General features: G+C 39.6%; 1 protein-coding gene across 1 annotated transcript in view; it reads left to right on the top strand.

Moving 5' to 3' along the window:
* The window catches only part of LOC117294637 (fibrocystin-L-like), a 59,612-nt gene extending 39,186 nt beyond the window's left edge, over window positions 1-20,426 (top strand). The window contains exons 40-66 of the mRNA XM_033777137.1: window positions 670-837; window positions 1,388-1,588; window positions 2,271-3,911; window positions 4,247-4,474; window positions 4,878-5,129; window positions 5,587-5,832; window positions 5,961-6,116; window positions 6,651-6,884; window positions 7,290-7,651; window positions 8,267-8,440; window positions 8,806-8,980; window positions 9,500-9,662; window positions 9,965-10,197; window positions 10,476-10,677; window positions 11,005-11,191; window positions 11,466-11,952; window positions 12,105-12,324; window positions 12,643-12,808; window positions 13,459-13,824; window positions 14,103-14,499; window positions 15,056-15,216; window positions 15,340-15,369; window positions 15,732-15,831; window positions 16,345-16,474; window positions 17,214-17,332; window positions 17,532-17,801; window positions 18,092-20,426. Coding sequence (XP_033633028.1) covers window positions 670-837; window positions 1,388-1,588; window positions 2,271-3,911; window positions 4,247-4,474; window positions 4,878-5,129; window positions 5,587-5,832; window positions 5,961-6,116; window positions 6,651-6,884; window positions 7,290-7,651; window positions 8,267-8,440; window positions 8,806-8,980; window positions 9,500-9,662; window positions 9,965-10,197; window positions 10,476-10,677; window positions 11,005-11,191; window positions 11,466-11,952; window positions 12,105-12,324; window positions 12,643-12,808; window positions 13,459-13,824; window positions 14,103-14,499; window positions 15,056-15,216; window positions 15,340-15,369; window positions 15,732-15,831; window positions 16,345-16,474; window positions 17,214-17,332; window positions 17,532-17,801; window positions 18,092-18,252 — 7,229 coding nt within the window. The 3' untranslated portion in view covers window positions 18,253-20,426. The remainder of the gene's footprint in view (window positions 1-669; window positions 838-1,387; window positions 1,589-2,270; window positions 3,912-4,246; window positions 4,475-4,877; window positions 5,130-5,586; window positions 5,833-5,960; window positions 6,117-6,650; window positions 6,885-7,289; window positions 7,652-8,266; window positions 8,441-8,805; window positions 8,981-9,499; window positions 9,663-9,964; window positions 10,198-10,475; window positions 10,678-11,004; window positions 11,192-11,465; window positions 11,953-12,104; window positions 12,325-12,642; window positions 12,809-13,458; window positions 13,825-14,102; window positions 14,500-15,055; window positions 15,217-15,339; window positions 15,370-15,731; window positions 15,832-16,344; window positions 16,475-17,213; window positions 17,333-17,531; window positions 17,802-18,091) is intronic.
* Window positions 20,427-26,263: the final 5,837 nt, after the last annotated feature.

The raw sequence follows: 26,263 nt of genomic DNA, 5'->3' as shown, positions 1-26,263 counted from the left end.
AGACATCTGAGAACTCGGATTCAAAGGTTTTGTGGGGAAAACCCATAGAGCTATATTATAATGACTAGAGCGCTAACTTGCTCTGTGTTTTGAAGCCACCCTGGGCGCAGACATGTTTGGTGTGTTGCGTGAATTTGGAATTTTAAGAGAACACACATTGCCGCAATTATTTTACATTCTGCGTGTGCGTATACGTACGCAACTGTCCACTTGCGTACGTCCACGCTACGAAAACAGTAACTTCGACTTGGTTGCCGTACTTAAAAAAGGTAAACGCGCCTTTTAATCATGACGCTTAGGCGCTCGCAGTTTGTGCGCTTATCAGCAGATTGTGCGTTCACATTTACTGCATTTTTTGCTTCGATGGCACATAACAAAGAACAGACGCACGATCATGCAAATAGCCGTACAATTGCCGTACAAAATTTCAAGCTATTGTATTGGTTTGTACATAATCATGGATGCGCCCACACGGCTTCAAAACCTTAGTGCGTGTATAACGGGGTGTTAGCGCTCTAGTCAATATATACAGCTCTATGGGAAAACCATACTTCCAACAGCTGCAGTGCTCCTCACCAAGTAAGTTTTAATGGTCATTCATTTTTTAAGTATTTACGATTGAATGAAGCATTGTAATCGTCCAATGTACATTTTGTTGATAATTTTCAGGAAAGTATGTCCCAGTGACCTGGACACGTTTGGCCCAGACGGCCGAGGCTGGTGCCACCCAGCTGGTTCTTCAACAGGCTGTAACCTGGAAGGCTGGGGATCAAATCGTCATTGCATCCACTGGACACCGACACAGCCAGAGGGAAAATGAAGATGTGTTTATCACAGGTCGGTCAAATGAGCTTCCCACTAGCGTTTGATTGTTCTCATCTTTATATACAATAAAAATAACCTGTGAAAATTTGATTTCAAAGTTGTAGCGAAAATCCGAATATCTACACAATCTGAGAACTGTTACTGCAGTAACGACACGCCATGAATTATATGAAGTATAGATGCATTATGGCAGCCTGCATTATGATATTATGTGGTGAATGCATCTTCACAAAACACACTTGTACATCTGTGCACATATGTGCCATCAAGCACAACCTGTGCTCTGTGCTGTTAAAAGACTGCGATTGAGTAGTAAATTCACTGGATAATGAGACCAACAGTAGGAGTGTTAATATTTATGCATTATACTAATTGCATCCATGCTACACAGTTTAGTCCTTAGCTCAAGTGTGCCTTGGTTAGTTTTAAATGGTTGTCCAACTCGATGGATAATGAAACCAAGAGCAGAATGATTAAAGAAATTTTCCAACCTCCATTTCTTGTTCTGATTCTTTAGTTTTGATTGTTGTAATGTAAATTAGTTTTTGTTTGTATTCATCAGATGTTTCTGCGGATGGGACTGTACTGACATTCGAACCAGCACTTGTGTACGAGCATCTTGGCATCTCTCAGACAATAGAGGGCGTTAATTTGGAAATGCGCGCAGAGGTTGGGCTGCTGACGCACAATGTCAAGTTCCGAGGGTCAGTGCAAGAAGAGTGGACCGAGACCATTGAAGCATGTCCAGAAGAATTTGACACCAGTAAGTACAAGATCTTAAGAAAAGAGGGAACATTTTTTGCATTATAATAATAAAATAATAATAACTCTTATATAGCGCATTTCAATAACCGTATCAATGCGCTTTACATTAGTGCCCTGGGCATAAGGCCATAACATCCCTTTTAATGTTTCTCAGTATACAACCTGGGCAACAGTTTATATCGCTCCAAAGGCTTTTTCATTCACAATATCAACCTCTACCCTCGCAGGTACCACTTTATACACTTGGGTGAAGAGAAGCAATTTAAGTAAAGTATCTTGCTCAAGGACACAAGTGTCACGGACGGGATTCGAACCCACACTCTGGTGACTTAGCACCAGAACTTGAATTTGATGCTCTTAACCACTCGGCCATGATTATCTACTCAGACTTTCCATTGGGTTGCATACACAGGCAGGCATCTACTGTGATGTGCGTTGTTTCACTCATATTAATAGCAACAACAGGTTCTGGGGAAACTTGCTTTTGTGTTACCCTTTCTGTGAAAAATTTGAGAAATAAACTTGCGGCGCAAATAAAAATGGCAAATAATGAATTCCAATCTGAATCATGTTTTGGTCTTTCAGAATCGATTGAACTATATTTGTTTTATCTTTAATTGCAAACTTAAAATGTTGTCAACATTTGAAATGCAATTTTCTGTTCTTTTTTAACCTTTCAGATCAATTTGCCACTCAGACCTGCTTCCTTGGTCGTTTTGGAGAAGAAACTGGAAGCGATCAGTTTGGTGCACAGATCATGTTGTTTGCCAAGTACCAAGATCAACAGCTTGTCAAAGGTCGTATCAGTTACATAGAGGTCACTCACGCAGGTCAAGCCTTCCGGCTGGGTCGCTACCCAATTCATTTCCATCTTAACGGGGATGTGACGGGCTCCTACGTACGTGGCTGCGGTATCCATCACACTTTCAACCGTGCTGTCACTATTCATGCTGTTCACAACCTCCTCGTAGAACACAACGTTGCCTACAACATCATGGGACACGCCTATTTCTTGGAAGATGGTATCGAGACTGGGACCATCATCCAGTATAATCTTGGGGTGTTTGTTCGTCCGAGCAGCAGTCTGTTGAATGTGGACATCACTCCGGCCACTTTTTGGGTGACTAATCCCAATAACACTGTCCGTCATAATGCGGCGGCCGGCGGATCCCATTTTGGTTTCTGGTACAACGCGCCAAGTCACCCCGAAGGTCCTTCATTCACAACAGCAATCTGTCCCCGTAATGTTCCTCTCGGGGAATTCCAAAACAACACTGCTCATGCCATGGGCTGGTACGGCCTGTGGATTTTCCCAATCTACTACCCAAGAGTTGGTGGCGGATGTAATTCAGTGGAGGCAGAACCAGCTAAGTATCACTCACTCTACGCCTGGGAGGTAGAGCGCGGGGCGGAGGCTGTTGAGGTCGGTGCTATCCAGTTCCATGACTTCGTTTTTTCAGATGCTGACAAGTCGGGGGTTGAATACCAAACCATTGCTGCCCCCTGGGGTGAAGGTGGCTCCTTAGTTAGGAATTTAACTGTTGTTGCTTACAGTGACATCTCAGATCCTTCTGAGTGTACATCGGCTGGCATCCATGGTCCAAAAGGTGATGGTTTGACAGTTGACGGAGCCAAGCTGGTCAACTTTGATCAGAGTCGATGTGCAGGCATCCGAGCATGCGCCCATTGCAAGACGTTCCAAGGAGGTTTCTCAATCCGCACCCAAGGTCTGGAGTTTCTGAACTCTCCAAACAAGGTGGGCTTCCAGTGGGAGCATGAGTGCTGGATCGAGGACAACGACGGCACGCTTTCAGGGAACGCGAACTACATCGTTCTGCCAAGTAACCCCAACCTCCACCCTGACCATTGTGCAGAGGATGCTAGCTTTGGTGTTGGTTTTCCTGGCTCTAGCTGTGACACAACCATCCGTCTCCACCGCATGGCTTTCAATGAACCGTTACCGTCCTCTCTATTGTACAAGGATACCCTCTTTACCAATGCCTATGGGACCAGCCATGTACCATACAAGAAGAAGCGCCTCACTCACCCAGAAGGCTGGATGCTTACCCTCATCAACGGCGATGAATACAACTTCATCTTCGAGGACGTGGACCATGTCACCAACATTTCCTACCACGCCACATTCTATAACTACGAGGATGGGGACTTCTCGCTGATAAACCACAACTTCACTCAGCGACCGGATCAATTTGCAACGATTGGAGTGATCAAGAATAGCACTGAAGAGGTGCCATCGTATGCCAATGATGAGAATGGTGATTGGCACTGGAACAACGCCACCAGAGAACTCACCTATATAAGTAAGTGATGCAGTATTTCTTAGTTCTTTTTACCTTTTTTTGTTCTTCAGTGTAAAGATTATAATATGAAGCCATTCTATATTTAAAAATCAAAATTATTTAACATTGCCTATTCTGATTCTGAATGGCCCCTTATTCACAAATGGCTTACGCAGGCCTGTATGCGTTATTGTTTTTGAAAGGGCACCAAGGCATGTTGTCTTTGGTAAAGGGCAACCTATGAAGAAATTGTAAATTTCTACTGGATAATTACAAGGGCACCAAGGCAATGACCAGGATGTATCAGACCTGGCTTGGTCAGCAAAAGTGACACTTTTATATTTACATTTGTCTAGTTTCCGGCAAAGGAAAGAGCAATCCGGTTAATCGTCAGGTGGACTTGGACGTCTATCAGTGCTTTTTTAAGGATTGTCTCATACCTGTTCCTGAGCCACCACCAGTGGGCCGGCCTGGAGAAGCTCTCTTGTGGTCTGAAGCTGCCTCCTGGGAAGGAGTTGAGGATGGATGGGGTGGCAGCGATGGCAACATCCCTCAAGATGGTGCAGATGTCATGGTCCTGCCAGGTCAGTTTCTATAATCTCTTGTTCAGTGGTCAGGGCCCAATTTCATAAAACCTGTAAGCACAAAAACTTGCCAAGCACAGAATACTATTGCTTAGCAGAATCAGGTTACCAGCCGTAACTACATTTTGCATTGTTGTGGCTGGTGCCCGACTCAGCAAAGAAGTTTGACGAGCCATTTCTGCTTAACAGCTTTATGAAACTTGCATCCGCCTATGGTTAATAAAGTTCGCCAACGATGGCGATGCACAACCCTATCCACTCAAAACTGTTGGCAAACGTTGGCTATCTTTGCGCAAATGGAACGCACCCCAGAGCTTGAGTGTGGTGCTCTCAACTGCTCGGCCACGACATGCCAATACGAATTGTAAGTAACTGATGCCTTTCATTCTAATACTGATTGCAGAGGTATGGATGGTGGCTGACGTACTACTCCCCAGCATGAACAAGCTCTTCATCTACGGTAACCTAGAGATTGAAGACACTCAGGATAACAAGATTGAAGCCACCTACATCCTGATCCAAGGTGGACGTCTTATTATTGGATTCAGCGAGTCTAATCCCTTCGTACACGACATGAAGATCTTATTGAATGGCAATCATTTCACACCTGACCAGCCGCTGCCTAATGGGCCTAACCTTGGCTCTAAGGCTCTTGGTAAGTAATTTGCACAATGTGATGCTTCATTTCTGACTTCATTTCATTATTTCTCACTGATTCTGCAGAAAGTTCACTGGAAATGAACCATTCTTTTCATGTCCTATTATAAACAAATTTGATAATCTCACAGATTTTGAAATCTTGTTTAAAGTGCACTGGGTTATTTTTCCTGCATTCCACAACACACAGAAGGAACAGCTTCACATCATAATAGAAGGACGCAACTATTATCTTTCTTTATAAGGGCCCAAATGTCACAACCGGAACCCTACTGAACCCACACTCTGCTGATAGAAAACGCCACAACTTGAGTTTGGTGTTCTTATCCGCTTGGCAACAACATGCCACATATAATACAATGGCTTCAAGTTATTCAACTTATTGCAATTGATCAATTCTCTCAAATGATTGGATTACTTTGATCTCCCCCCCCCCCACCCCCATCCCCCTATAGGCGTCTTTGGTGGTCTGGACCTTCATGGCGTGAACCGCACAGTTTACTGGACCCAGCTTTCAGCCACAGTGTCTCCAGGGGACAACACTCTGACCGTGGTTGCTGAGACTGACTGGGTCGTTGGTGATGAGATCGTTGTGGCAACCACATCCTACGAGGCCTGGCAGACAGAGACATTTATCATTGTAGCAGTCACAGACGCTTCTACCTTCCAGATTAACGGAACATTTGAATTTAGACACGTCGGTAAGTTTGAGATGAGTTTTGGGGGCAAACAGTTTATTTATTTTGGTTTCACCCTTGATCATCATACCAAAATCATATATTATTAATTTCTTCTTATACTTATTAACTTTTTATTCTTTATCAATTAGCCGAGTTCCAGGATGATTACGTCTTGGCAGCAGAGGTCGGCCTCTTAACCCGTAACATCAAGATAGAAGGAAATGACTACGACCTTCTCTTTGACGAGTCTTACGGAGCACGTGTTCTGGTCGGCCGATTCTTCCAGTCTGGAACTCAATACAAAGGTAAAATTTGCCAGAAAGGTATTCCCCCTAGGTACCCTCCTACTTCATGGATGTTATGAAAGTGATGATGTAGTTTTTACAACACCCTCCGTAGCGTACTTGCTACATGTGTTCAAAAGAGATATAAATTTTATAGGAGATTGTCTTACATCACAAGGCCAAACGGCCACTTCAAGGTGAGGGCTACACTTAACTGATTTGGGCTATCAACCCAAACCAACTTCCAACAGGAGCACAGTGCCACGTACTTCCTGGGGCTGAAACAGGGTTAACCCCTTCACAGTCAATAAGGATCTAGGCAGGGGGGTTTCATCCACTAGGAGCCTGGCTGGTGGAGCATAGTGCACTCTACACTCCCAGCTTTTTACAATTTGTGACCCTATACTTAAACGTAAACCTTATTTTTTAAAATGGCTATAAAAGATTGCATGGTCAACAATGATCCTCTACCCCACAAATCAAAAACAAGACTATTTCAATAATTATGATTGTAAATTTGTTTATATTTAAAAAAATCTCATCTCATCCACTCAGGATACGCTCGCATCGCCAACGTTCAGTTCTTCCACACTGGGCAGGAGGGTCACTCCGACTTCTATGATCCACGCTACTCTCTGGCTTTCTTGGATATAGGAGAGGTAGATGAACTTGCCCCGTCCTTCGTCAAAGGTTGCAGCTTCCACAACGGCTTTAGTCCGGCCATCGGTGTCTTCGGCACTGAGGGAGTACTTCTTAAAGATAACGTGGTGCATCACACAGTTGGACCAGGTTTGTTAATAATCCAAGACATTGAAAGTTGTTGGTGTTTACCGCTAGTCAATTTGCCACATTAACACGCATGCGATCAGTTGATTGATTCGTCAAATATTCTGCGACGACGATGTATCAAAGAAGAAAAAAGGGTACTCGCCATAAGTACAGTACTAATTGTTATCTTAATAACTGACATTGTTTGTGTGATTAGAAAGGTTTGCAATACTTTCGATCAAGTAAACCAAATCACCATCTTGACAAAGTGAAATAACTATGTTTATTTGACTAAAAGAACACTGCTCTGGAACTAGGTTGATCCAGTTGGAGTAACTAGTTCAACCATGCAGCGTTCGCTTGACATCTAGATTGACTATGGTTAAGATTAATACTAATATTGCAATAACTTCCAATTCCAACCAGGTATAATTGTGTGGGAAGACAACAATGAAATCATCCATAATCTCATCACCCTGGTCGTCTTCCCCGGAACCTACCAAGACCGTTTCGAACCTGAGAACTTGATGTGGAATGCCGGCATCGAGGTAGAGAAGGCAGGCAAGGTGATCCTTATCAACAACACTGTGGCCGGTTCAGAGAGAGTCGCCTTCAAGATCAAGGGAGAGAAGTGTTATGAGGCACCCAACCCGTCGACAGATTGGTATGGTAACGTCGGGCACTCCACTCTCCACGGTATCCACATGCATAGCATCAGTGAGCCAGGATGTGCTAAGGTCTCCAATTTCTTGATCTACAAGTGCTGGGACTATGGCGTCTATCACTTGGTACGAGGAGTTCTATTAAGTTGATTAAAATCAACAGTAACTGTTTCGGTGCCAAGTTTCTTTAGGTTTATCAGAATTCTGTACCAAAAAATTCCAACCAAACAATATGTATTTTGCTGATTTGTATTGGCTTGGTACATCCCGAAGTCAATAGTATTTTATTAAGTGATGATGCCCTTGCGTGATAACATTTATATTTAGGGGTTCGTACATGTACTTTTTAGGACACTTTATTTAGTACATGGAAAAGCTTGCACATGTACAGCCAATTGGCACTAAAAGAGTTAAAAACCTAAACAATTCACACAAAAATGAGCTGTTTCTCTAAAGTGTTGATCGGAGAAAGAAGTGACAAACTTTGCCCTTGCAGCAAAGGATAATGTACCAGACAAAAAGAAAACTAGTCAAAAAATTATTTAATGAAATCCTTTAGTAAATTGTAAAAACAATCAATCCAAATCAAGAGCCCCCTTATAATTTGAGGGTTTTTTCTTTTTGCTCAGGTGTCGGCAAGTGTTTTTCTGACTGATATGAAGCTAATTGACAACAATATTGCCGTCATGCCAATGGTGATGACTCCTCCTTATAATGTTAGGGTTTTTTCTTTTTGCTCAGGTGTCGGCAAGTGTTCTTCTGACTGATATGAAGCTAATTGACAACAATATTGCCGTCATGCCAATGGTGATGACTCCTCCTGCCATTTCTCACGTGACATCGGACAAATTTGTCCGCATCGAGAAGTCGCTCATCGTTGGTGTCAGTGACTCATTCGATTGCACGGCAGATGCTGTAAGTGAAAAGCGAACAGCCAAGTGATCCAGTGTAATTTTTTTGTAATGTCATGTGTATTTGTGCGGAAGAGGAGAAGGGAAAGACAAAATGGTTTTAGATGTTCCTTCTTTGAGGTTCAGACCATGGGGTTAAATGGTTGATCTTTGGCCATATAAACACCTCATGAGTGTGGTTCCTGAATGGTCTGGAGGTACCTTATCTACAGTTTTTTTTTCGGACGAACAATCTATCTGCGGTTACCTCGATTTTCTCATGTACGGTCTTAGTTTCAAACACTGTAATAATTTGGTAAATATTCTTGCACATTATTGTCTATAATGATTTCTTGCTCATTCCACACCCTCCTCATCCTCAAACCTCAGGTTCAACCAGAAAATGCAGGTCAAAGCAGTAAACAGAGGGCTCCACGACCACCAGGCGGAGGGCACGCTGGATACGTGTGGGGCTCCTTTCTGTCATCAAGTAACGGGTCGCCATTTAAAACCTTTCATGGTTGTAACAGTTACCCTATGATTAATGGAAAGAGTGAGATCAATGGTAAGTAACTCTATATGAGTTTGAATGGTCACTAGACTTCTTGAATCCGCCGGCATTGACGTCCTCTGCCCCTGATAGGGTTAGCCTGTTAACCCATTGGTACTCCAAAATTGACCACAGGATGCATCAATTTAGCAGGGTGCGGGAACCACTTATGAGGTGAGAATAACATGGCGGCGCCCAGTGATTGAATGATCATTATACATGTAGTATAGAAGTATTATGTATGCAGGGTAGCCCCCATCAGTGTAAAAACACTGTTCTACTGGGGGCCATGTAGAAAAAGCAATAAACAGAACAGGGGAGTATTAATCGTATAGAACTAACCCCATAAAAGCAACAACAGCACTCTAGCCCACCAGTAACAAAAGCAGAGAAAACAAAGCAAAAATAGCCAATTATAGGAAGTAGATAATTGTAGGAAATAGATCATCAATTTGCTTGCACTGACCATTTCATAATGTTTGCAAATCTGACTTGGCCTCTGTTTCATCCCGTGCGGTATCTCAAACAAAACAGACGTAGTGTTCCGAGGTTTTGGTACACATTGTGGAAAGGAGGACGTTGCAATCATGACCAACAAAAAGAGTGAAGATGGAATACACCCTATGACCACATCAGGTGTGACCTTCGAAGACGTGGATGAGGATCGTAAAATATTTATATACAGACCAAACGTTGGGTGAGAGTAGTTTCTGCTTCTTTTAAATAGTAATAATAACGCTCATATCCAGTTGTTTTGGGGAGAAGTTGGTGGAAGTTTTCAGAAGTTGTTGGGAGCTTATTATCTTTATTCTAAGCGCCACTCCAGCATAGACATGGTATTTAACCTGCTCCAAGTGTTGAGAATTTGTAATAACGTTTGAATATGCAGCATAGAGTTTTGTTAATGTTTTTCGCTAGTTAGCTGTTTTTTGGGAGTAAGGTTTATTACAATTTAGAATTACCACTCCAGTAAATTTCTTTACCTTATATTATTTTCAGCTCTGTGAACCCGTCTGACTGTGTGGACATGGACTGTGACGGTCAGAAGAAAGCAATGATTCGTGATTTGGACGGTACCCTCCTTGGCTCAGTGGGGACAGTCATTGCTCAGTCTGAGTTTGAGTGGGACGGTGACTCTCGGCGTGGTCTCGGTGATTACCGAATCCCCAAGGTCATGCTGACCAATCCGGACGGATCACGCATCCTAGCCGACGATATCGCACCAAATAAGGGTAAGTGAAGTACGGAAGCAAAAGTGCGAAAGAAAGCACCATTTTCAAAATCTACAACAACAAAATACTCACACACCACACACTCAAATTTTGTACCTGCGCTAAACTGTTCATGCAATGACCCTTTGAGATCCCAACCAGTTTGTTTTGTTCCACCCCATGAGTATCAAGACATGATGGATACCAGTGCTTTTAGGTGTTCTTATTATTATAGTAGTACTTGATCATGTTTCTGCATAAATTGAATGCCATACATTTATGTTCTACTTTATTGATAGGTATTTACAGAGGAACTAACAATGAATGTGAGTACAACAGTAACTGGCAGGCGTATAAATGCCACGGTATCGACCACATGATGTTGATTGTTGAGAGCATGGATGGAGATACTGAAGTTCGACGCCTTTCACCAATGGCCATGTACAGCGACGGCTATGTAGACTTAATCAATGGGCCGCAGGATCAGGGATGGTGTCATGGGTAAGTAGGTCCAACCAAGATCTTTGTCTTGAATTATTTAACACCCTGGGCCCAATTTCATTAAGTCTGTTATCAGTCTCTTCTAACAGATTTTGGGGCAAAGGCTGCACAATCTGTGTATGTGAAGATACTTAGAAATGTGAAGTACAATCCAAAATCTTTAACCTGGTACCCTCTTCTCCAGGTATACATTCCAGGAGCGTCTCAGTACGTTATATACCTTGATAGCCACTGGGAAGGAGTATGAGGTGTACCTCACTAGCATCAAACCCCAGACTCTACAATCCCTTAATCTTCAGTTTATCAACCTTGTACTCTCTTCTACAGGTACACATGCCAGGAGCGTATCAGTACGTTCTATACCTTGATTGCCACTGGGAAGGAGTATGAGGTGTACTTTACCAGCACCAATCCCCAGACTCTTCGTTTCCATCTGCTGAACTCTGATGACAGCCAGGCCGTTGTGATTGGAATCTGGTATGCCAATCCCCAACGATTGGATGTTTATTATCAGGTAATCATTTACATCTTTCAGTCTCTTTCAAGTTGATAGAAAAATCTCCAACAAATCTTTTTGTTGTTTTTTGCTAATGTTTGACCGTCCAATTCGCCAAATTTTTAACAGGTTGGTTTGATTGTGTATTAAATGAAAACTAGAGGTTTGGATTGAATTGACTCATCGAAATTAAAATCAGATGAAGTATTAATACTTTTACAAACAGAAGTTTAAGTTATTAGTTATATCCACAATTTGTGTAAGAAATCCAACTATTCGTTTTCTTTTTTAGGATCGGTACGTGACCCCCAACAATGCAGATTTTAGCTCTGGTGAATTCACCTGGAAGGCCAAGGATCCAAGTCTTCCGGCCGACCAATACAATCCCTCTGTCAGTTCTGGTATTTACGGTGAGAACTACTTTGATCGTGACACCCAGACCTTGTGGATGCTTATAAAGGGTCCAGTGCCCATTGAGATCCGCACCACTGCTGTTATCATGGTCACCTTTGGTGTCCCCGCGGTGTCCGTTGACGATTTCTACGAGGAGAATCTGGTGAGGAATCTAGCCGGGCTGCTCAACATTGATGAATCCCAGATCCGAATCGTGGATGTAGTCAGCGAGGCTAGTGGACGTCGACGGCGCCGTGCTGTTGAAGGCGAGACTGAGGTGGTGGTTGAGATCGGGCCTCAGCCATCGCCAACAATTGAGTCACCTGGGTCTGAGAGTTCTCAGAACGACACAAGTGCTACTACACCATCCCCACAAACCATTCCAAGTGAGTAAAACTTTATAACTAGAAGTATTTAGACCTGACTGTCCTTTCTTGGTCTTACTTATTTCAGAACATTTTAATGATTTGCTCTTCTGTTGAAATGGTAAATGCATTCAAAAGATTTCATCTGATATTCTGTGCATCTGTTTTTGTAGCGTCAGCACCAGGTACCTCACTAAACTTTGATCAGTTGGTTGAGATCCAATCGATGTTGGTTGACGACTTGCAGTCAGGAAGCCTCGGAGATTCTCTCAACATCACGATTACCTCCATGGCTATGACTGACCCGATAGCAGAACCAGTCGACCCCACAGGAGGTGTGCGGGCCACCAATGAAACAGGCGGTACCAGTGACGTACCCAACGGGACCAAAACGTGAGTAGAGTCTTCTCTCAATGTTTGATATTTTTGAGGAATCAGTAAGGATTGCTGAACAATCAGGGCTCCATTGCACAAGACTTGAAATTCATCGAGCTGGTGGAGATCTCCATGTTCTGCTCACCATACTTATCTCGAATTGTTGTAATTTTTAAGCACCCCAAGCGAAGATGATGACCCAAAAAATGATACTGACATCAAAGGGCTAGATAGTTCAGTTAGAAAAGTTTGGGCATGTTAATCCAGAGGACCGTTGGTTCAAATCCTGCTGTAGTTAATTTTGATTTAACCTAAAATCGTTGTTGTTTATGTCAGGTTTTCTGAGGTACAGCTGGAGGAGGAAGAACAACTGAATGCTGAGCTTGAAGTGGATGTTGTCTACCGCACCCCAGAATCCCTTGTCGTCTACACACAGCCTGATGGGGCCAAAGAAAGAGCACCCTTCTTTGAACAGCCTTCAATCTATGCCGTGGATGCACTGGTAAGAGCCCACGAAAAGTACAAGATTTTCTTCGAAGGAGCGGCTCAATGGTTTTATTATTTTTACTCTAGTTATTCCAGCCCAAACTTCATTCGGCTTGTTAAGCACAAAAAGTAGCTGGGAACAACAAAATGATGCTTACCAGAATAAGGTTACTAGCCAAAGTAACCTGTCACATGCACAATTTCTAACTGGTATTCTGCTCATTTTTGCTAAGCAAAACATTTGTATAAGCAATATGTTTCTTAAGCAGCTCTATGAAATTTGGCTCAGTAAAAAAAATGCAGTCGGTATTACATGGCATACATGGTTTTCATTGCTGAGCACTGGACTTGAGCTTTGTTTTTTTTTTCAGAGAGGATTTTGGTCCATCGACCAATGTCAAACTCTGCTTGATGCGGAATTTGTGCTTAATGCAACCTGTAAAGCACACAATTCTGTAGGCTGTAAGCGCAGAATTCCAGTCAGCAGAGCCATGAAATTAGAACCCTATCAATGCAAAAGGTGATGCATTTCCACCCACGGTGTGCATGGATGGTTTTCCTGCAAGGACATCACTGACTCATCATAAACATTAGTGAAGGACACAAAATAAATTATATTGTTTTTTTGTCATACTAATCACAATATTTTGTTTTATCCTCATACAGGGAAATATGATCGACCAACTTGGGCATTCCTCAAATCCCTGGCAACTGACGGCATCATTGAATCCATCAAGTACAAGCGGCCAGCTCTCAGGAAACCTGACCGTGTCGTTCATGAGTGGCTGGGCCAACTTCACAGATCTGACTATGGACTTGACCGTTTCGGGAGTCATCCTGGACTTTACAGTCATCAAGCCCAACACGTCCACTCTTTTAGTCAGCTCTAATGCTTTTGACGTGGCCGTGCGGCCGTACTATCTGTCTACGTTGACGGCACCGGACATGGTGAATGAAAACACAACCTTTGAGGTGATCATTGAGCTGAGAGATGAGATCACAATGATGATTCCTGGAGACCTCATGACCAAGGTGGGTTCAAACAAAGTCAACTAGATTATGATAACTCACCCTCAAATGTTTTGAGGCAAGTCATGGCCGAGTGGTGTGGTTCACCGGACCCAATCTATTGTGTTGGCAGCAGCAGAGTATGAATTTTAATTCAACATTTCTTATTTTATGCTTGAAGGAAACAAACTCGCAGATTTTAGCAGGTCCTAATGTTTATTTATGGTCTTTACATGTCTATATTACAAATGAGCAAATTTCAAGGCTTTATTAATAATTTTTTGTTTTGCGATGATCTACAGGGACTTGAGTGGCATGCCATGATGGCCCTCAACATGCCTACCAACTACATCGGTCAGCTCACAGGTCAGCTAGAAACAACCTTTGACCTCAGCACTGGCCAGGCCCATTTCACCAACCTGTCGATCGATGCGATCGGCCTGAGCTACATCCTGGAGGTCACTGTGGTAACCATGCCATCGAGTACCTATGAGCTCACCCTATTGGTTGACCCCTTTGATGTGGTGTCAAGCCAGCAGATGAACTACACAGGGCCAATTCGTAGGCTCAAACTGCAGTTCCTGGTTGATTACGACGTGGTGGCTGCCGGCAAGGAAGCTCAGCTTGAGATTTATGTTCTGAATTACTTTTCAGCGAGATATACCGGTGTTCAGATCAGCAATGTGTCACTCGAGAGAGGTATTATAGCCACTTTTTGCATGAGGCATTGCCAGCCATAAACTCACAGCCCAATGTCATGAAATTGTTTTACTCTCAAATCATTTTTCCTACTTCCTGCATTTTAAAAACTTGCTTGAGTTTGTAAATTAAATCTGTGTAAAGCAAGGAGCATTAATATTGATACTAGTCAATTTATACCTGTTTCTTACAAATCAAAGGTTAAATTCCATTTCCACAGGGGCCAAGTCTGCCATTGCCTCTGTTGTCCCTGCTCTAGCCTTGGTGCTACTTCAAAATGTACCCATAGACTCAAACGTGTTCTCAAATAGAACTGCCCTCTAAAAGATTAAATTTGAGGCCTGCCATTACCTGTCCTGTTCAAAGTTTGTTCCTCCATTTGCTTTTATGTAATTTGTTTCAATGTAGTGTCTTAATTGTTAACTATGAAATCATTTTGCATTTGTCCTCTTATTATTGGAAGTGTTTTACTGTGAGGAACTTTGGTTGCTTTGGACAACTTAATGAGATGAAACATTTCTTAAACTTAAATCCTTCTCTCTTTTCCCAATTCTAGGATCCATTTTAGTCTCGTTTGACATTCAAGGAGACTTGGATGCCACCCAGGAGGAAATTTGGACCGATATTCAGTCTGGTGACATTGTCTTGACATTTGATGGCTACACTCTAACCCCTGACGAATATCTCCAGGTGGACGGGGAAACATACGGCGAAGTGGTAAGATTACTTTTGATTGATTTGTGGGATTGATTTTGGTTTTTTTACGGATTATTTTGTTGTCTAATGTATTTAATTATTTGAGGTAATAATCAAGTATTTTTCATTGTTTTTTTTCCCCAGGCTACGACGACAGCAATGCCCGAAGTAGCGGTAAGTGTTGTATTTTACTGGTCTATTCAACTCTCTACAAAGTGTTAGATTTGAAATACATATATTTTTAAAGCTAATTAATGTATTATGTTGGGAGACTTTTGGAGCAGTAGGTGGCAGCAGACTTGCCAGGTAAATCCATTATTCTTGGAAATGTGCGCATGCTCAGAATGACGTAAACAATGGAAATTTACCTGGTAAGTCTGCCACCACTTAGCATTCAAAAGTCTCCCATTACTCGATAACTATAATTTAAATTTTAAAATATCATAGAGGGTATGAATTACATCTCCAGACACACTTTACCATGAATCGTTCTAAGCATTAACTAATTTTCACATTGTTTTTTTCTTTATCTGCAGGCACCCATACCCATTTGGGCCATCATCATTATTGTCGTAGTTGTGTTGCTAATGATTGTAATCATCTCATTTATCGTCTTCAAATTCTGCTGCAGTAGAGGTACGCCTTTTAGTCAGTATGTTTTTATGGTACTGAAACAATCATGTTCCCTGTATACCACATGACAATGAGAGTACAAATTATTGACCATTAAAAGCACCAGACTAACTTTCCGTCTTTCAGTTCTGTTTAGCCTCATGGAATCCGGGCTACAAATTCAAGTTCAAATTAAGCTCTGGTGGTTAAGTCATCAGGATGTGGGTTCAAGTCTCGCTCATAACACTTGTCCTTGAGCAAGATGCTTTACCATAATTACTTCTTTTCACACAGAGCTATAAATGGGTTCCTGCGAGGGTAGAGGTTGATAATCTGTTGGAAAAAGCCTCCAGAACACCGCGGCAGCTCGGGCTGTATACTCCTATAGGAGCTGAGAAATATTAAAGGAATTTTATTGGCCCCAATGTAAAGCACATTGGTTTGCTATTGTAAAATGCCCTATATTAGATCTAATTATTTTGTATTTTGTATGAAAACACAATCTTAAGTGTTATAATTTGTCTTTGATTTGATCAGGTAAGAAGGAGAACATGGTGGAGGCAGAACCCTTGACTGAACCCAACTTTAAGATGAAGGAGTTTGCCAGCTCTACATCCCTCGAGAACCCCATGCTGAGGGTACATGATGAAGGACAGGAGAGATCAGTGTAAGTAGATAGATGGATTTCACATGACGTCATTTATCACCATCTTTGATGTAGAACAATGGAATTGTTCATGCGTGTACACGCTGCGCACAACTCTCAGCCAATGATTGCCTTTCACAGGTGCAAATTTCATCAAAGATGGCTGCCAATGCAAGGGATAGACTGAGAATAATTCTATGGTGAAGGATTAGGAGGAACTTGAACTGGGGGGGGGGGAGAAGTAAATTAAGGAATTTTAGGTACATGTAGAATGGAAGGCTGGATGGAAGGCTGGCTGGGGATATGAAAGATAATTTAAATCACTCAATACAACTTGAGAGTTTCCTCCTGTGTTCAAAAATTTATCCTGTTAACATGTGTGATATCATTTCCCTTACATATTCTCCCAAGGTACTAAAAAATGTCAGAATACATACAGGACTTGCACACCGTCTATTAGAAGCAAACTTTCCACATTCTGATGAACGTGATTATGAAAACTTTTTCCATATTATGTCAAAGCTTCCTGCTCTCTCTGCAGAAAATTCCCTGAAAATTATCTATTTGTTCATATGTTCTGATGAACAATGTTGACAATCTCCCTGATTATGGAAACTTTCTCCCTATTATGTTAAATGTAGTTCTAAATATCTCCTCCCTGATTGTTGGACAAAACCTCCCCAATTGCAAGATGCTTTTGTCGTACATGTATTTTGAAAAACTTTGAGAGGTTGATTGAGATTTAATTTCTTCCCTGTAGATTCCATGACCAGAACTTCAATGGCCGCTTGACCCCAAACACACCAAGACGTACCCCCGAGATTGAAGTCACCGCTCTGCCTCCAGGCTTCACTGAATCAACTGGACAGCAAGAACGAAGTAAGAATTTATTGAGCTTTCAGAACCAACGCTTACCCAAAAGAGATTTACACATGGTGCTCACCGTAAACCTCACCTGATTGTACTCTCATCATGCAAAGCTTAAAATCCTATTAAATTCTTTTAAATCCTTCAAAAACTTCCTGACATTCCAGCATCTAATTTGTTTTTGTTTTTATTTTTCTTCTTCACATTGTAGTCCTTGAAGACCGTGTCCCAATGTTCATTATGGTGAAGAACTCCGACGGCACATTCCAGAAGCTCGGCTCAGTCAAGGCCAACAAAGTCGGCACAATGCGTGACCTCCGAGATGACGTGAAGCGTGCCCTCCCTGCCAAACTCCAGGAAAAGAAGTTCATCTTGATGCAGGAGACCCTAAAGGACATTGACGGGGCTAAGGAGAAGAAGTTGGTTCTCTCGGAAGTCTACCGATCGGACAGTATCTTGATACGCTGGGTCAAGGACAAAGGTACCAGCCTAGGTTTCTTTCATTTATGGGTGTAGTTGATTTATTGAGTGAGTGAACATTTTCTTTGACCATCCGCTATCATTCACCATGGTTATGAATGATAGATACCCTATAGGCCTACAGTCAACACTCCTACTATCTAACCATTCAAAACCATTCTTATGTTTTCTAGCGACTCTTTATTCACCAACTACAATCTCACATAGCATGAGGTTCAGACGCTAATTTAGATTCGGGCCCGACACTTCAAAACTTATACGTTTTATTTTCTATTCTCCTGTTTCTTACAGATATATCCAAGCTGTGCGTCTGTGGTCTGGTAGGACAGTTTGAGTGCTCTCTGTGCCGTCAGCAGACCTACTGCAGCCCTCAGTGCCAATCTACTGACTGGGTCCGTCACAGCATGCAGTGTTCAAGCTACGCCGTTGCCTCAGTCGATGGCCGTGTATAAGATGTTCTTATTGACCTTGTGTTGCTGTGCAACAGATCAGTATCATCTACTACAAACATCAACATTTTTGAGGAATTCTCTGTTTTTGAAGCACGACTTTTTTCATTGGTTCGTTGAAAAAAACAAAAGTTATATCTCTGACTTTTATTCCTGCTTTAGATTTACTTCCAATTTTGGAGCAATTTTTTGAATAATGTGGGACTTGAAATGTATGAGTGCAGAGATTAAGCATGATGCTTCTTGCGAAGACTGTAGCTGTGGCTGCAAGATTTGCTGGGATGTTCTGCAATTGAGGAGATTGTGCGGTATTTTGAGTTTGGAAATATAAACATTTGTTGGTGAAATAAGCACAAGCTTGTAATGCACATCGACCTGCATGATGCCGATGTACATTGGTTAGCATGATTCAAAAAGTTCAGCACTGTGACTGGACAAATTCTAAATCTTTGGTTGCCAACTGGCAAATAATAAAAAAATTGTAAAACAACACAGATACACAGTGATTATCACAAACTACTATACCATGTGGTCAAGTTCAACACTGTGATTGGACAAACCCAACATCTTTGGTTGCCAACTAGCCAATTAAACAGCTGGTAACACAACACAGATACAAAATGATGATCTCCATGATCAGTTACATCAGCTGCACTGTGTCGTTAGAACCATCCGCCAAACTTGGTTTTGATTTGTTCTGCCTGCTCGACCATCAAGCATGAACGTCAGAACCACGACTTTGACAACTTTTGAACGATTTTGGTTGATTTACTTTTCCGTCGATGACAATTAAGTAATTAAGTCTGTTAGGCTAGGGTTGGAGTGAGATAAGAGAAGCATTTGAGCTAGGAATTTAGCTGTAAAAACAGACAACAAACTGATTTGAAATCAAATGAGTGTTTCAATCATATTTTGATTTTTTTTTATAAGTTTTTACTGTTTTAAAACCTTGGTCTAATTTTATAAAGGCGCTTAAGAACAACCAAATGTTACTTAATACCAGAATAAGGAAACCAGCCAAGATACCATTTCATTGGTCCAAATTGTGACTGGCGTCCTACTCACTATGCTAAGCAGAGAATTGTTAACTGGGCCCCAATTCAGAAAAGGGGGTGAGGGAGAGATGGAAATAAAATAAACTAACCTTTTGAATTTGTGTGCCTATGTCTAGCAGAAATTAAACACAACTTTCTATTTTTCTACAGATTTTTAGATAAAGTCTATTTACCATGCACCACTTAAAAAATTACTTCCACCAACAATTTATAAGAGTACTTAAGAAACATATTGTTTCAGCCAAAGCATTCCACTTTCATTTATTTGAAGATACTCTTAGTACATTACTAACTATAGGTCAAAATTTGCACAGTATTATTTTAGTTTTAGTTTGAAAGAGATTTTAAATATAAATGTAAGTTACAAAAAGGTGGAAAATGGCAGAATAAAGGTTTGACTAAATTTGATAAGTGATAAGTGATTTTGATAAGTATTTTTCAAAAAGAAGCAAGTTCTAATGTTTAGCCATACTGTCATTCCATTCCAAGAGGCTTACAGTTTGTTTGATCCAGTTTTTTAAATGATTGAAGTGTAAATTTAAGTAGTTTTAGCACTTTTTATTCCATTTTTAAATGCCTTTTTAAAGCAACTAATTCTGTAAGATTTCTCCCAAGTTATCTGTTACCAAAATTGTTCAGTTGTGTGATTTTATGTAAATAGACGACAATTGTTGATCAGGCAAGATAACAAACAAAGATTTAAAAAATACTATGGTTGTAAGCAGTCAGAAGCACGAGTATAATACATTGAACTTTATTTCTTTTTTTCCTGATTTTGATATGCGTAAAGACTTTATTGTGTGTGTGTGTTGCTTCAGTGTTTATTTCCATGATATTAAGCTAAGGAACAACATTCAATTTCTCTAATTTCTACATTAAATAAAAAATTGCACATTATTTTAAGTTTGAGTTCATCTTTCTTGTGTAAATTTGTGTTAAATCTTATGAGTATTCTCACATTGCTCAGAGTGTTTTTCTACAATAGCAGTTTTGATTTTTTTACTAATTTTAGAAAATGAGTGCATACTTTGTAGACCTACTTGTATTGTTTTTCCAAATGAGTGCATATGTTTGATTCTGTATTGTGTGTGAAAAATTAACACTAGTTAGAACTGAATTCAATCATTGTAGTCTTTGTTTAATCATTAGCTGCTCCGACATGGAAGTCACTTTCACGTCTCATTGCGTCATATGTTTGCGCGTTATATTTTCTGTGGCGTAAACATATGGCGCTGTTACTTCTCCTTTTATATATTTGAGTCTTTCATGAACCACAAATTCCAAACCTGAAAAGTAAAGAGGATTTGTTAGATTCTGAAAAGATATTGTTGGTATATACATGTGTAACAAGAAACAAATTAGGTCTCATTATGTGAAAAGAAAAGAAAAGAAAAGAAAAGAAAAGCATGTAAGACTTTCATATCAATAGAACTGACTTGAGTTTTAAACTTTTGAAAAGAGTTTGTATAATTTTTTTATAAATTCAGTGTCTCAAATGCAGCTTTTTTTAAAGGTTTATACAATTTCTACAAAACAAAATTGTGATTCATCCTTATTTTTGAATTATTTTTTAACCGGCCTCCTCCATTTCCCCTCACAGCCGGCTCTTCCTCACCATTACCAGAAATGTGAGTTGAAATAGAACTTCTAAAGGTTGTAAATTGGTCAGTTCTGCAAATATAGAAGACTTGTATTTCTCTTTTGTGATTGGAGAGGGCATATTGAATGAAAGATAACATCCTGCAAAGAATGTTGATACATAATCTTACTCATTAAGCCTAAACATTAAAATACACTATCTAAACAAATTACATGCCTTTCATAGACATTGGACTATAAGTTTTTAGATCATTTATTTCTGGGGAAAATAATCCCGTTAGTAGGCCTAAACAAATTTCATCATATTAATTCTAGGGAAACTATTTTTGGTGTTAAAATCATTCATTGGGAAAATTATCTTATTTTAGGCCTATGCATTTGTATTCGTCCAATTCTGATAACATATTGCCTACTTTATAGACGTACATCAAGGAAGACATGTGTAATGGAATTTTGAATAGAAAAAGCCTACTTTAAATTCATATTATAAATTTATAGAAAATGATTAAACTTATCATCTATTCGGGAAAAAAATATCTTTTTATTTAATGTATTCATTTATTCCTTTATGATTTCAATTGTAAATAACAGTTAAGTGTAAGCCTATCAGGGGGGAAAAAGGCATGACACTTTGAAAAAAAGACTCACTCTACGCCTACTTGAAATTCATATAATATTACCTTGAACATGGGGTTAGTCATCTACTTCAAAATCATATTAATTAGAAGAAATGTTTTTTGTTTGTTTAGACTTAGGCCTATCATTTATAACATTTAATTTTTAGACCTTTATTTTTTGTTCTTTATGTCGATTGTGAATAACATTTAAATTTAGGCCTACTTCAATGGACAAGGCATGGCATAAGAAAAGTTTGACAGTCTTAAGCTAATCACCTATAAGAAAATTATCTTACTTTAGGCCTTTATTTGTTTCTTTATTTAATGTTGTTCATTAACAGTTAAACATAAACATACTTCCACGAAAAGGGCACAGAGTTTTTGGGGGTGGGGGTGGGCGTTAGTCATTAGGCCTATTTTAAATTCATATTACACATAAATGTGGGTTAGACTTGTCCTCCATTGAAAACATTATTCCTTAAAATACAAATTAAAAGCTAATTACCACAGAGCCCTGCACTAATAAAGTAGGCCCAAGTATAATTTTGAATCAATTAGAAGCTGGTTTTTTTTATTGTTTTTTTTTAAGGTAGCCTATTTAGGCCTATAATCTGAGTAAAAATTAATAATACTATGCCTCAAACAAGATATGGGGTACCATAGGCTAAACTAATGTACAGGCCAGAATCAATGTACCTACAAATATGGTGGTATCTTTTAAAAAGGAAAACCATCTAATTACCTCATGAGTGTAATCTTGCTTGTTCATCTTGTCCTTGGCAACTTGGTGGTAGAACAGTTTGTTATATTTGTTTATTTCCAATATTGTGTAAGTTTGATTTCAAAATTCAGCACTGTCAATTTAACTTTGATTTGAAAATCTCTTAAATTAGAATAATTGACAAACTTGACAAATCAAAGAACTTTGACACCATACTCCTATTACCCTCTCTGTGAAACATAAACAAAAAAGTTCACAGCTCTGTAAGTGGCCAGTCACTAATGCATGTTAACCACGTACAGCAAGTATTATAGGGAGGTAGAAATGATCACAGGGGGAAAACAACTGCTTTATGCAGTTACATCCTCTTTTTCTTCACCTTACAGTGTAACTATTATTAATGCATGTAAACCACATACACCAAGAAAAACCTGAACCTTGCTTATCCCAGGAAGGTAGAAATGGTTATACAGGAGAAGAAAAAAACACTGCTTTATGCAGTTACATCCTTTTTGTTTGAAATAATAATAATAACCAACTATATAACAGTGTCAATTGATAATCAAGTTATAAATCACCAGGGAAATTTACTATTCTTAACAACACACATACAATATTTTAATATGTTCCACCTGTTGTCATTTATGATATGCTTAAATCCATCATATGCTTAATTCAAATCTTGATTTTGAGCAATATCTTAATGTCCTTTGGAAGGATCAGCTGTCTATCATTTCCATTGCAATAGAGAGAAGATTTTATTCACATTCCAGTGATTTGAGACTGTGTGGAGACTGTTATTCCGAAACAGTTGTTTGCTGGCAATGTACTTGCAGCACACAGTTAAGAGTTGGTAAGCAGCCTAACTGTTTCTTGAGTCATACAAGAGCTTTGATGGGCAATCTTGTTTCACTGAGTTCTCTTGTTATCTGAACAGATGAACATTTGTTTAATTATAGTGTTTGATGGTCTAAATGTAATTTTGCTGTGTTGTTTTTTTTGTTTTGTGTATCTATGTTTGTCGTACTGTGTTAATTTTTTAACATCTTATTAATTTTATTAAATTAATTGTTAATACAAATTTTACCTCTTCATATTCATACACTGTACTTTCACAGCTTTGACACTCATCCACCATTTTGTTTTTATAGTTGTTAAGAACTTTAGAATTTGGACAAGTAAAATAGTTTATGAGGTTCAAAAGAGATTTGTGATGTTGGCTTAAGAGAAGCCAGTTCCACAAACAGCGATTCGCTGAAAGGAAGGGACGAGTTGATCAAGATGACCACCAGTTAATTGAGAAGAAAATGAACAGAAATGACCCCTTCAGTTAAAGAGAGACACCGGGATAGATGATCCACCATTTCAACGAGAAAAATGTGCTTTTTTTTTGGGGGGGGGGGGGGGTGGCCACCTAGGGAAAAGAAAGTAAGAAAGATGACCAGCCAGTTGAAAGAGAGGAAAGTGAGATAGATAACCCTGTCATACATTTTACAAGAAACACCACACACTATTTCCATCACTTCATTTACCGTCCATCCTTTAAAAATTGGTTACAAGTACAGTAGGCCTGTTGATTAATTTATTTAAATAACATGTAATTGTTGTATTTAACAATGTTGACATGTTTTGTTTTGTTTGACTGAGTGTCCATTGTTTGTGAATGTTGCATTGTGTTGTTTAGTAACAGTCACTGTTCTCTCCTTAATGTTTATTGTTACTTGCTCTTGACACAAGTCAGTGATAATGTTTATCCTGGCTTCTTTGTTCATTTATTGTCAATCCACAGAACATTTTCCATTGTAGTATTGTCATGTGCTGGCACAACAGCACGCTTTATCACTGATTCCATGAAGCAGTTGAGTACATATGTTGACAATACTGATCCTTTTTTCCATAGACATTTCCATAGACATTTCCACAGACACATTTTGCTTTGCTGGCACATATCTTGATTAACTTGATGATGGTTTTTCCTTGTTGGTGACTTATCAACAGCTTTGAGTTTGTTCTGTTCACATTGTCCTTCCATCCTGACTTTTCACTGTAACAATGTCAGTTGCTGGCACAAATCGTGACAACTTGAGGCTATTCATCCTTAAAATGTCATTATAGTATAATATATAAAATGCCTTAAAAGGGTTTTAAAGATTGGGTCTTTCATGTCCACTACCAACATATAAAATAATATTATGACAATTGTACTCATATTTGTTTGAAGGGCAAACAAATCAATTGGATCACTACTACTCAATAAATTATGGATGCAAAGTATCGCATTGTTTTTAGAGTCCAAAATCATTCAGACATTGCTTTTTGGCATATTGAGAACTCAATTATATAGTTATTTTAAACAATTCACATGTTCCAAAAGAATATTGTCACAATCATGTCACTTCATGTTTGTGTGCAGTGCATTCAATAAATCCTGGAGGTGGCTTCTTGGACTTGTAATCCTGAGAAAATATCTTGAAGTCTTTAATTGCCTTGGCATGGTTAGTTTTGAAGACACTGTTCGATAAAGAAGTAGTCCTTAAAAATATTTGAATCGAAGAATCAGTCCCTACGAAATTGTGCTTTGATTGGTCTGTTTGATTGTACATATGTATGACTGCGGTGTTTTTGTTTAAGTTGTTTATGTTTCATGATTGTTACAAGATGTTTTTATTTTTAACCTACATTTATTTACCAAGAATTAGTTTTTAAAAGTCCTAAGTCCTCTATTATCACTTTCATTCATCGACCCATCATTCATTTTAAACTTTCACTCACATCCTTTCAAAAACTCACAGTGAGTTTTACTCCCAGTGAGGACATTGGTCTTTGGCAATTACCAAAGTATTACCCTGCCTTTGAAGAGATGGCACAAGGGATAAGAAATTTATGATATTGGCTTCAACACTGAAGACTAAGAATTCCTCAAAATAAGCCAATGGAAAGAAAGAACAAAAAAACTAGCACCAAGTTAGTTTTTCAGTAATACTATCACCATGGTTACACATGGACGATCAAGATTAAAGCGACAGTTGGAGAAATTGGAGTTTCGGCCAACACACTGAGAACGAAGTTGTCATTTGAGCCACAAATAGCCCAATGCGTTTCAACCACTATGCTACTATAATCACCATTTATCAGAGCATCTATTTATTTATTTATTTATTTATTTTAAATCTTTAGACATACACAACGATAAAAGCTTATATGGATGCATTAATACATGGGTCCATATAGGCCTTCATTCATTTATTAAAGCTGTCCTCCTGGGGTAGGTCCCGGAGATGGCTTCCCATCAACTAGGCGTCTCCATAGGTCTCCGTTGTTTGTTAGGCGTCCTGCTGCCACGACAGCCTCTTGGCAGAAGTGCCTGATATCGTTGAACTGCCTTTTTATCAGGTCCACCATTGGGTGTGCCTCCTGCAATGTGTCCTTATATGATAATTTTGGTCCTTAATAAGATGGGTCCCTAATTATAAGCCTTAATACATAGTAAAAATGGGTCCATAGGCCTTAAAGGATTTGTCCATAGATCTTAATACATAGTAAAGATGGGTCCATGCCTCAAAAGATGGGTCTATATATAGACCTTAATACATAGTTAAGATGGGTCCATAGGCCTTAAAAGATATGGGTCTATAGGCATTATACATAGTAAAAATGAGGTCCATATGCCTTAAAAGATGGGTCCATAGGCCTTAAAGGATTGATCCATAGATCCTAATACATTGTAAAGATGGGTCCATGCCTCAAAAGATGGGTCGATAGGTCTTAAAAGATGGGTACATAGGCCTTAAAGGATTGATCCTTAGATCCTAATACATTGTAAAGATGGGTCCATGCCTCAAAAGATGGGTCCATAGGTCTTAAAAGATGGGTACATAGGCCTTAGAGGATTGATCCATAGATCCTAATACATTGTAAAGATGGGTCCATATATAGGCCTTAGTATAGTAAAGATAGGTCCATAGGCCTTAAAAGATGGGTACATAGGCCTTAAAGAATTGATCCATAGATCCTAATACATT

This window comes from Asterias rubens, chromosome 9, assembly GCF_902459465.1.
Source record: "Asterias rubens chromosome 9, eAstRub1.3, whole genome shotgun sequence".
Taxonomy (NCBI): domain Eukaryota; kingdom Metazoa; phylum Echinodermata; class Asteroidea; order Forcipulatida; family Asteriidae; genus Asterias; species Asterias rubens.
This window is presented reverse-complemented; position numbering and strand designations above follow the sequence as displayed.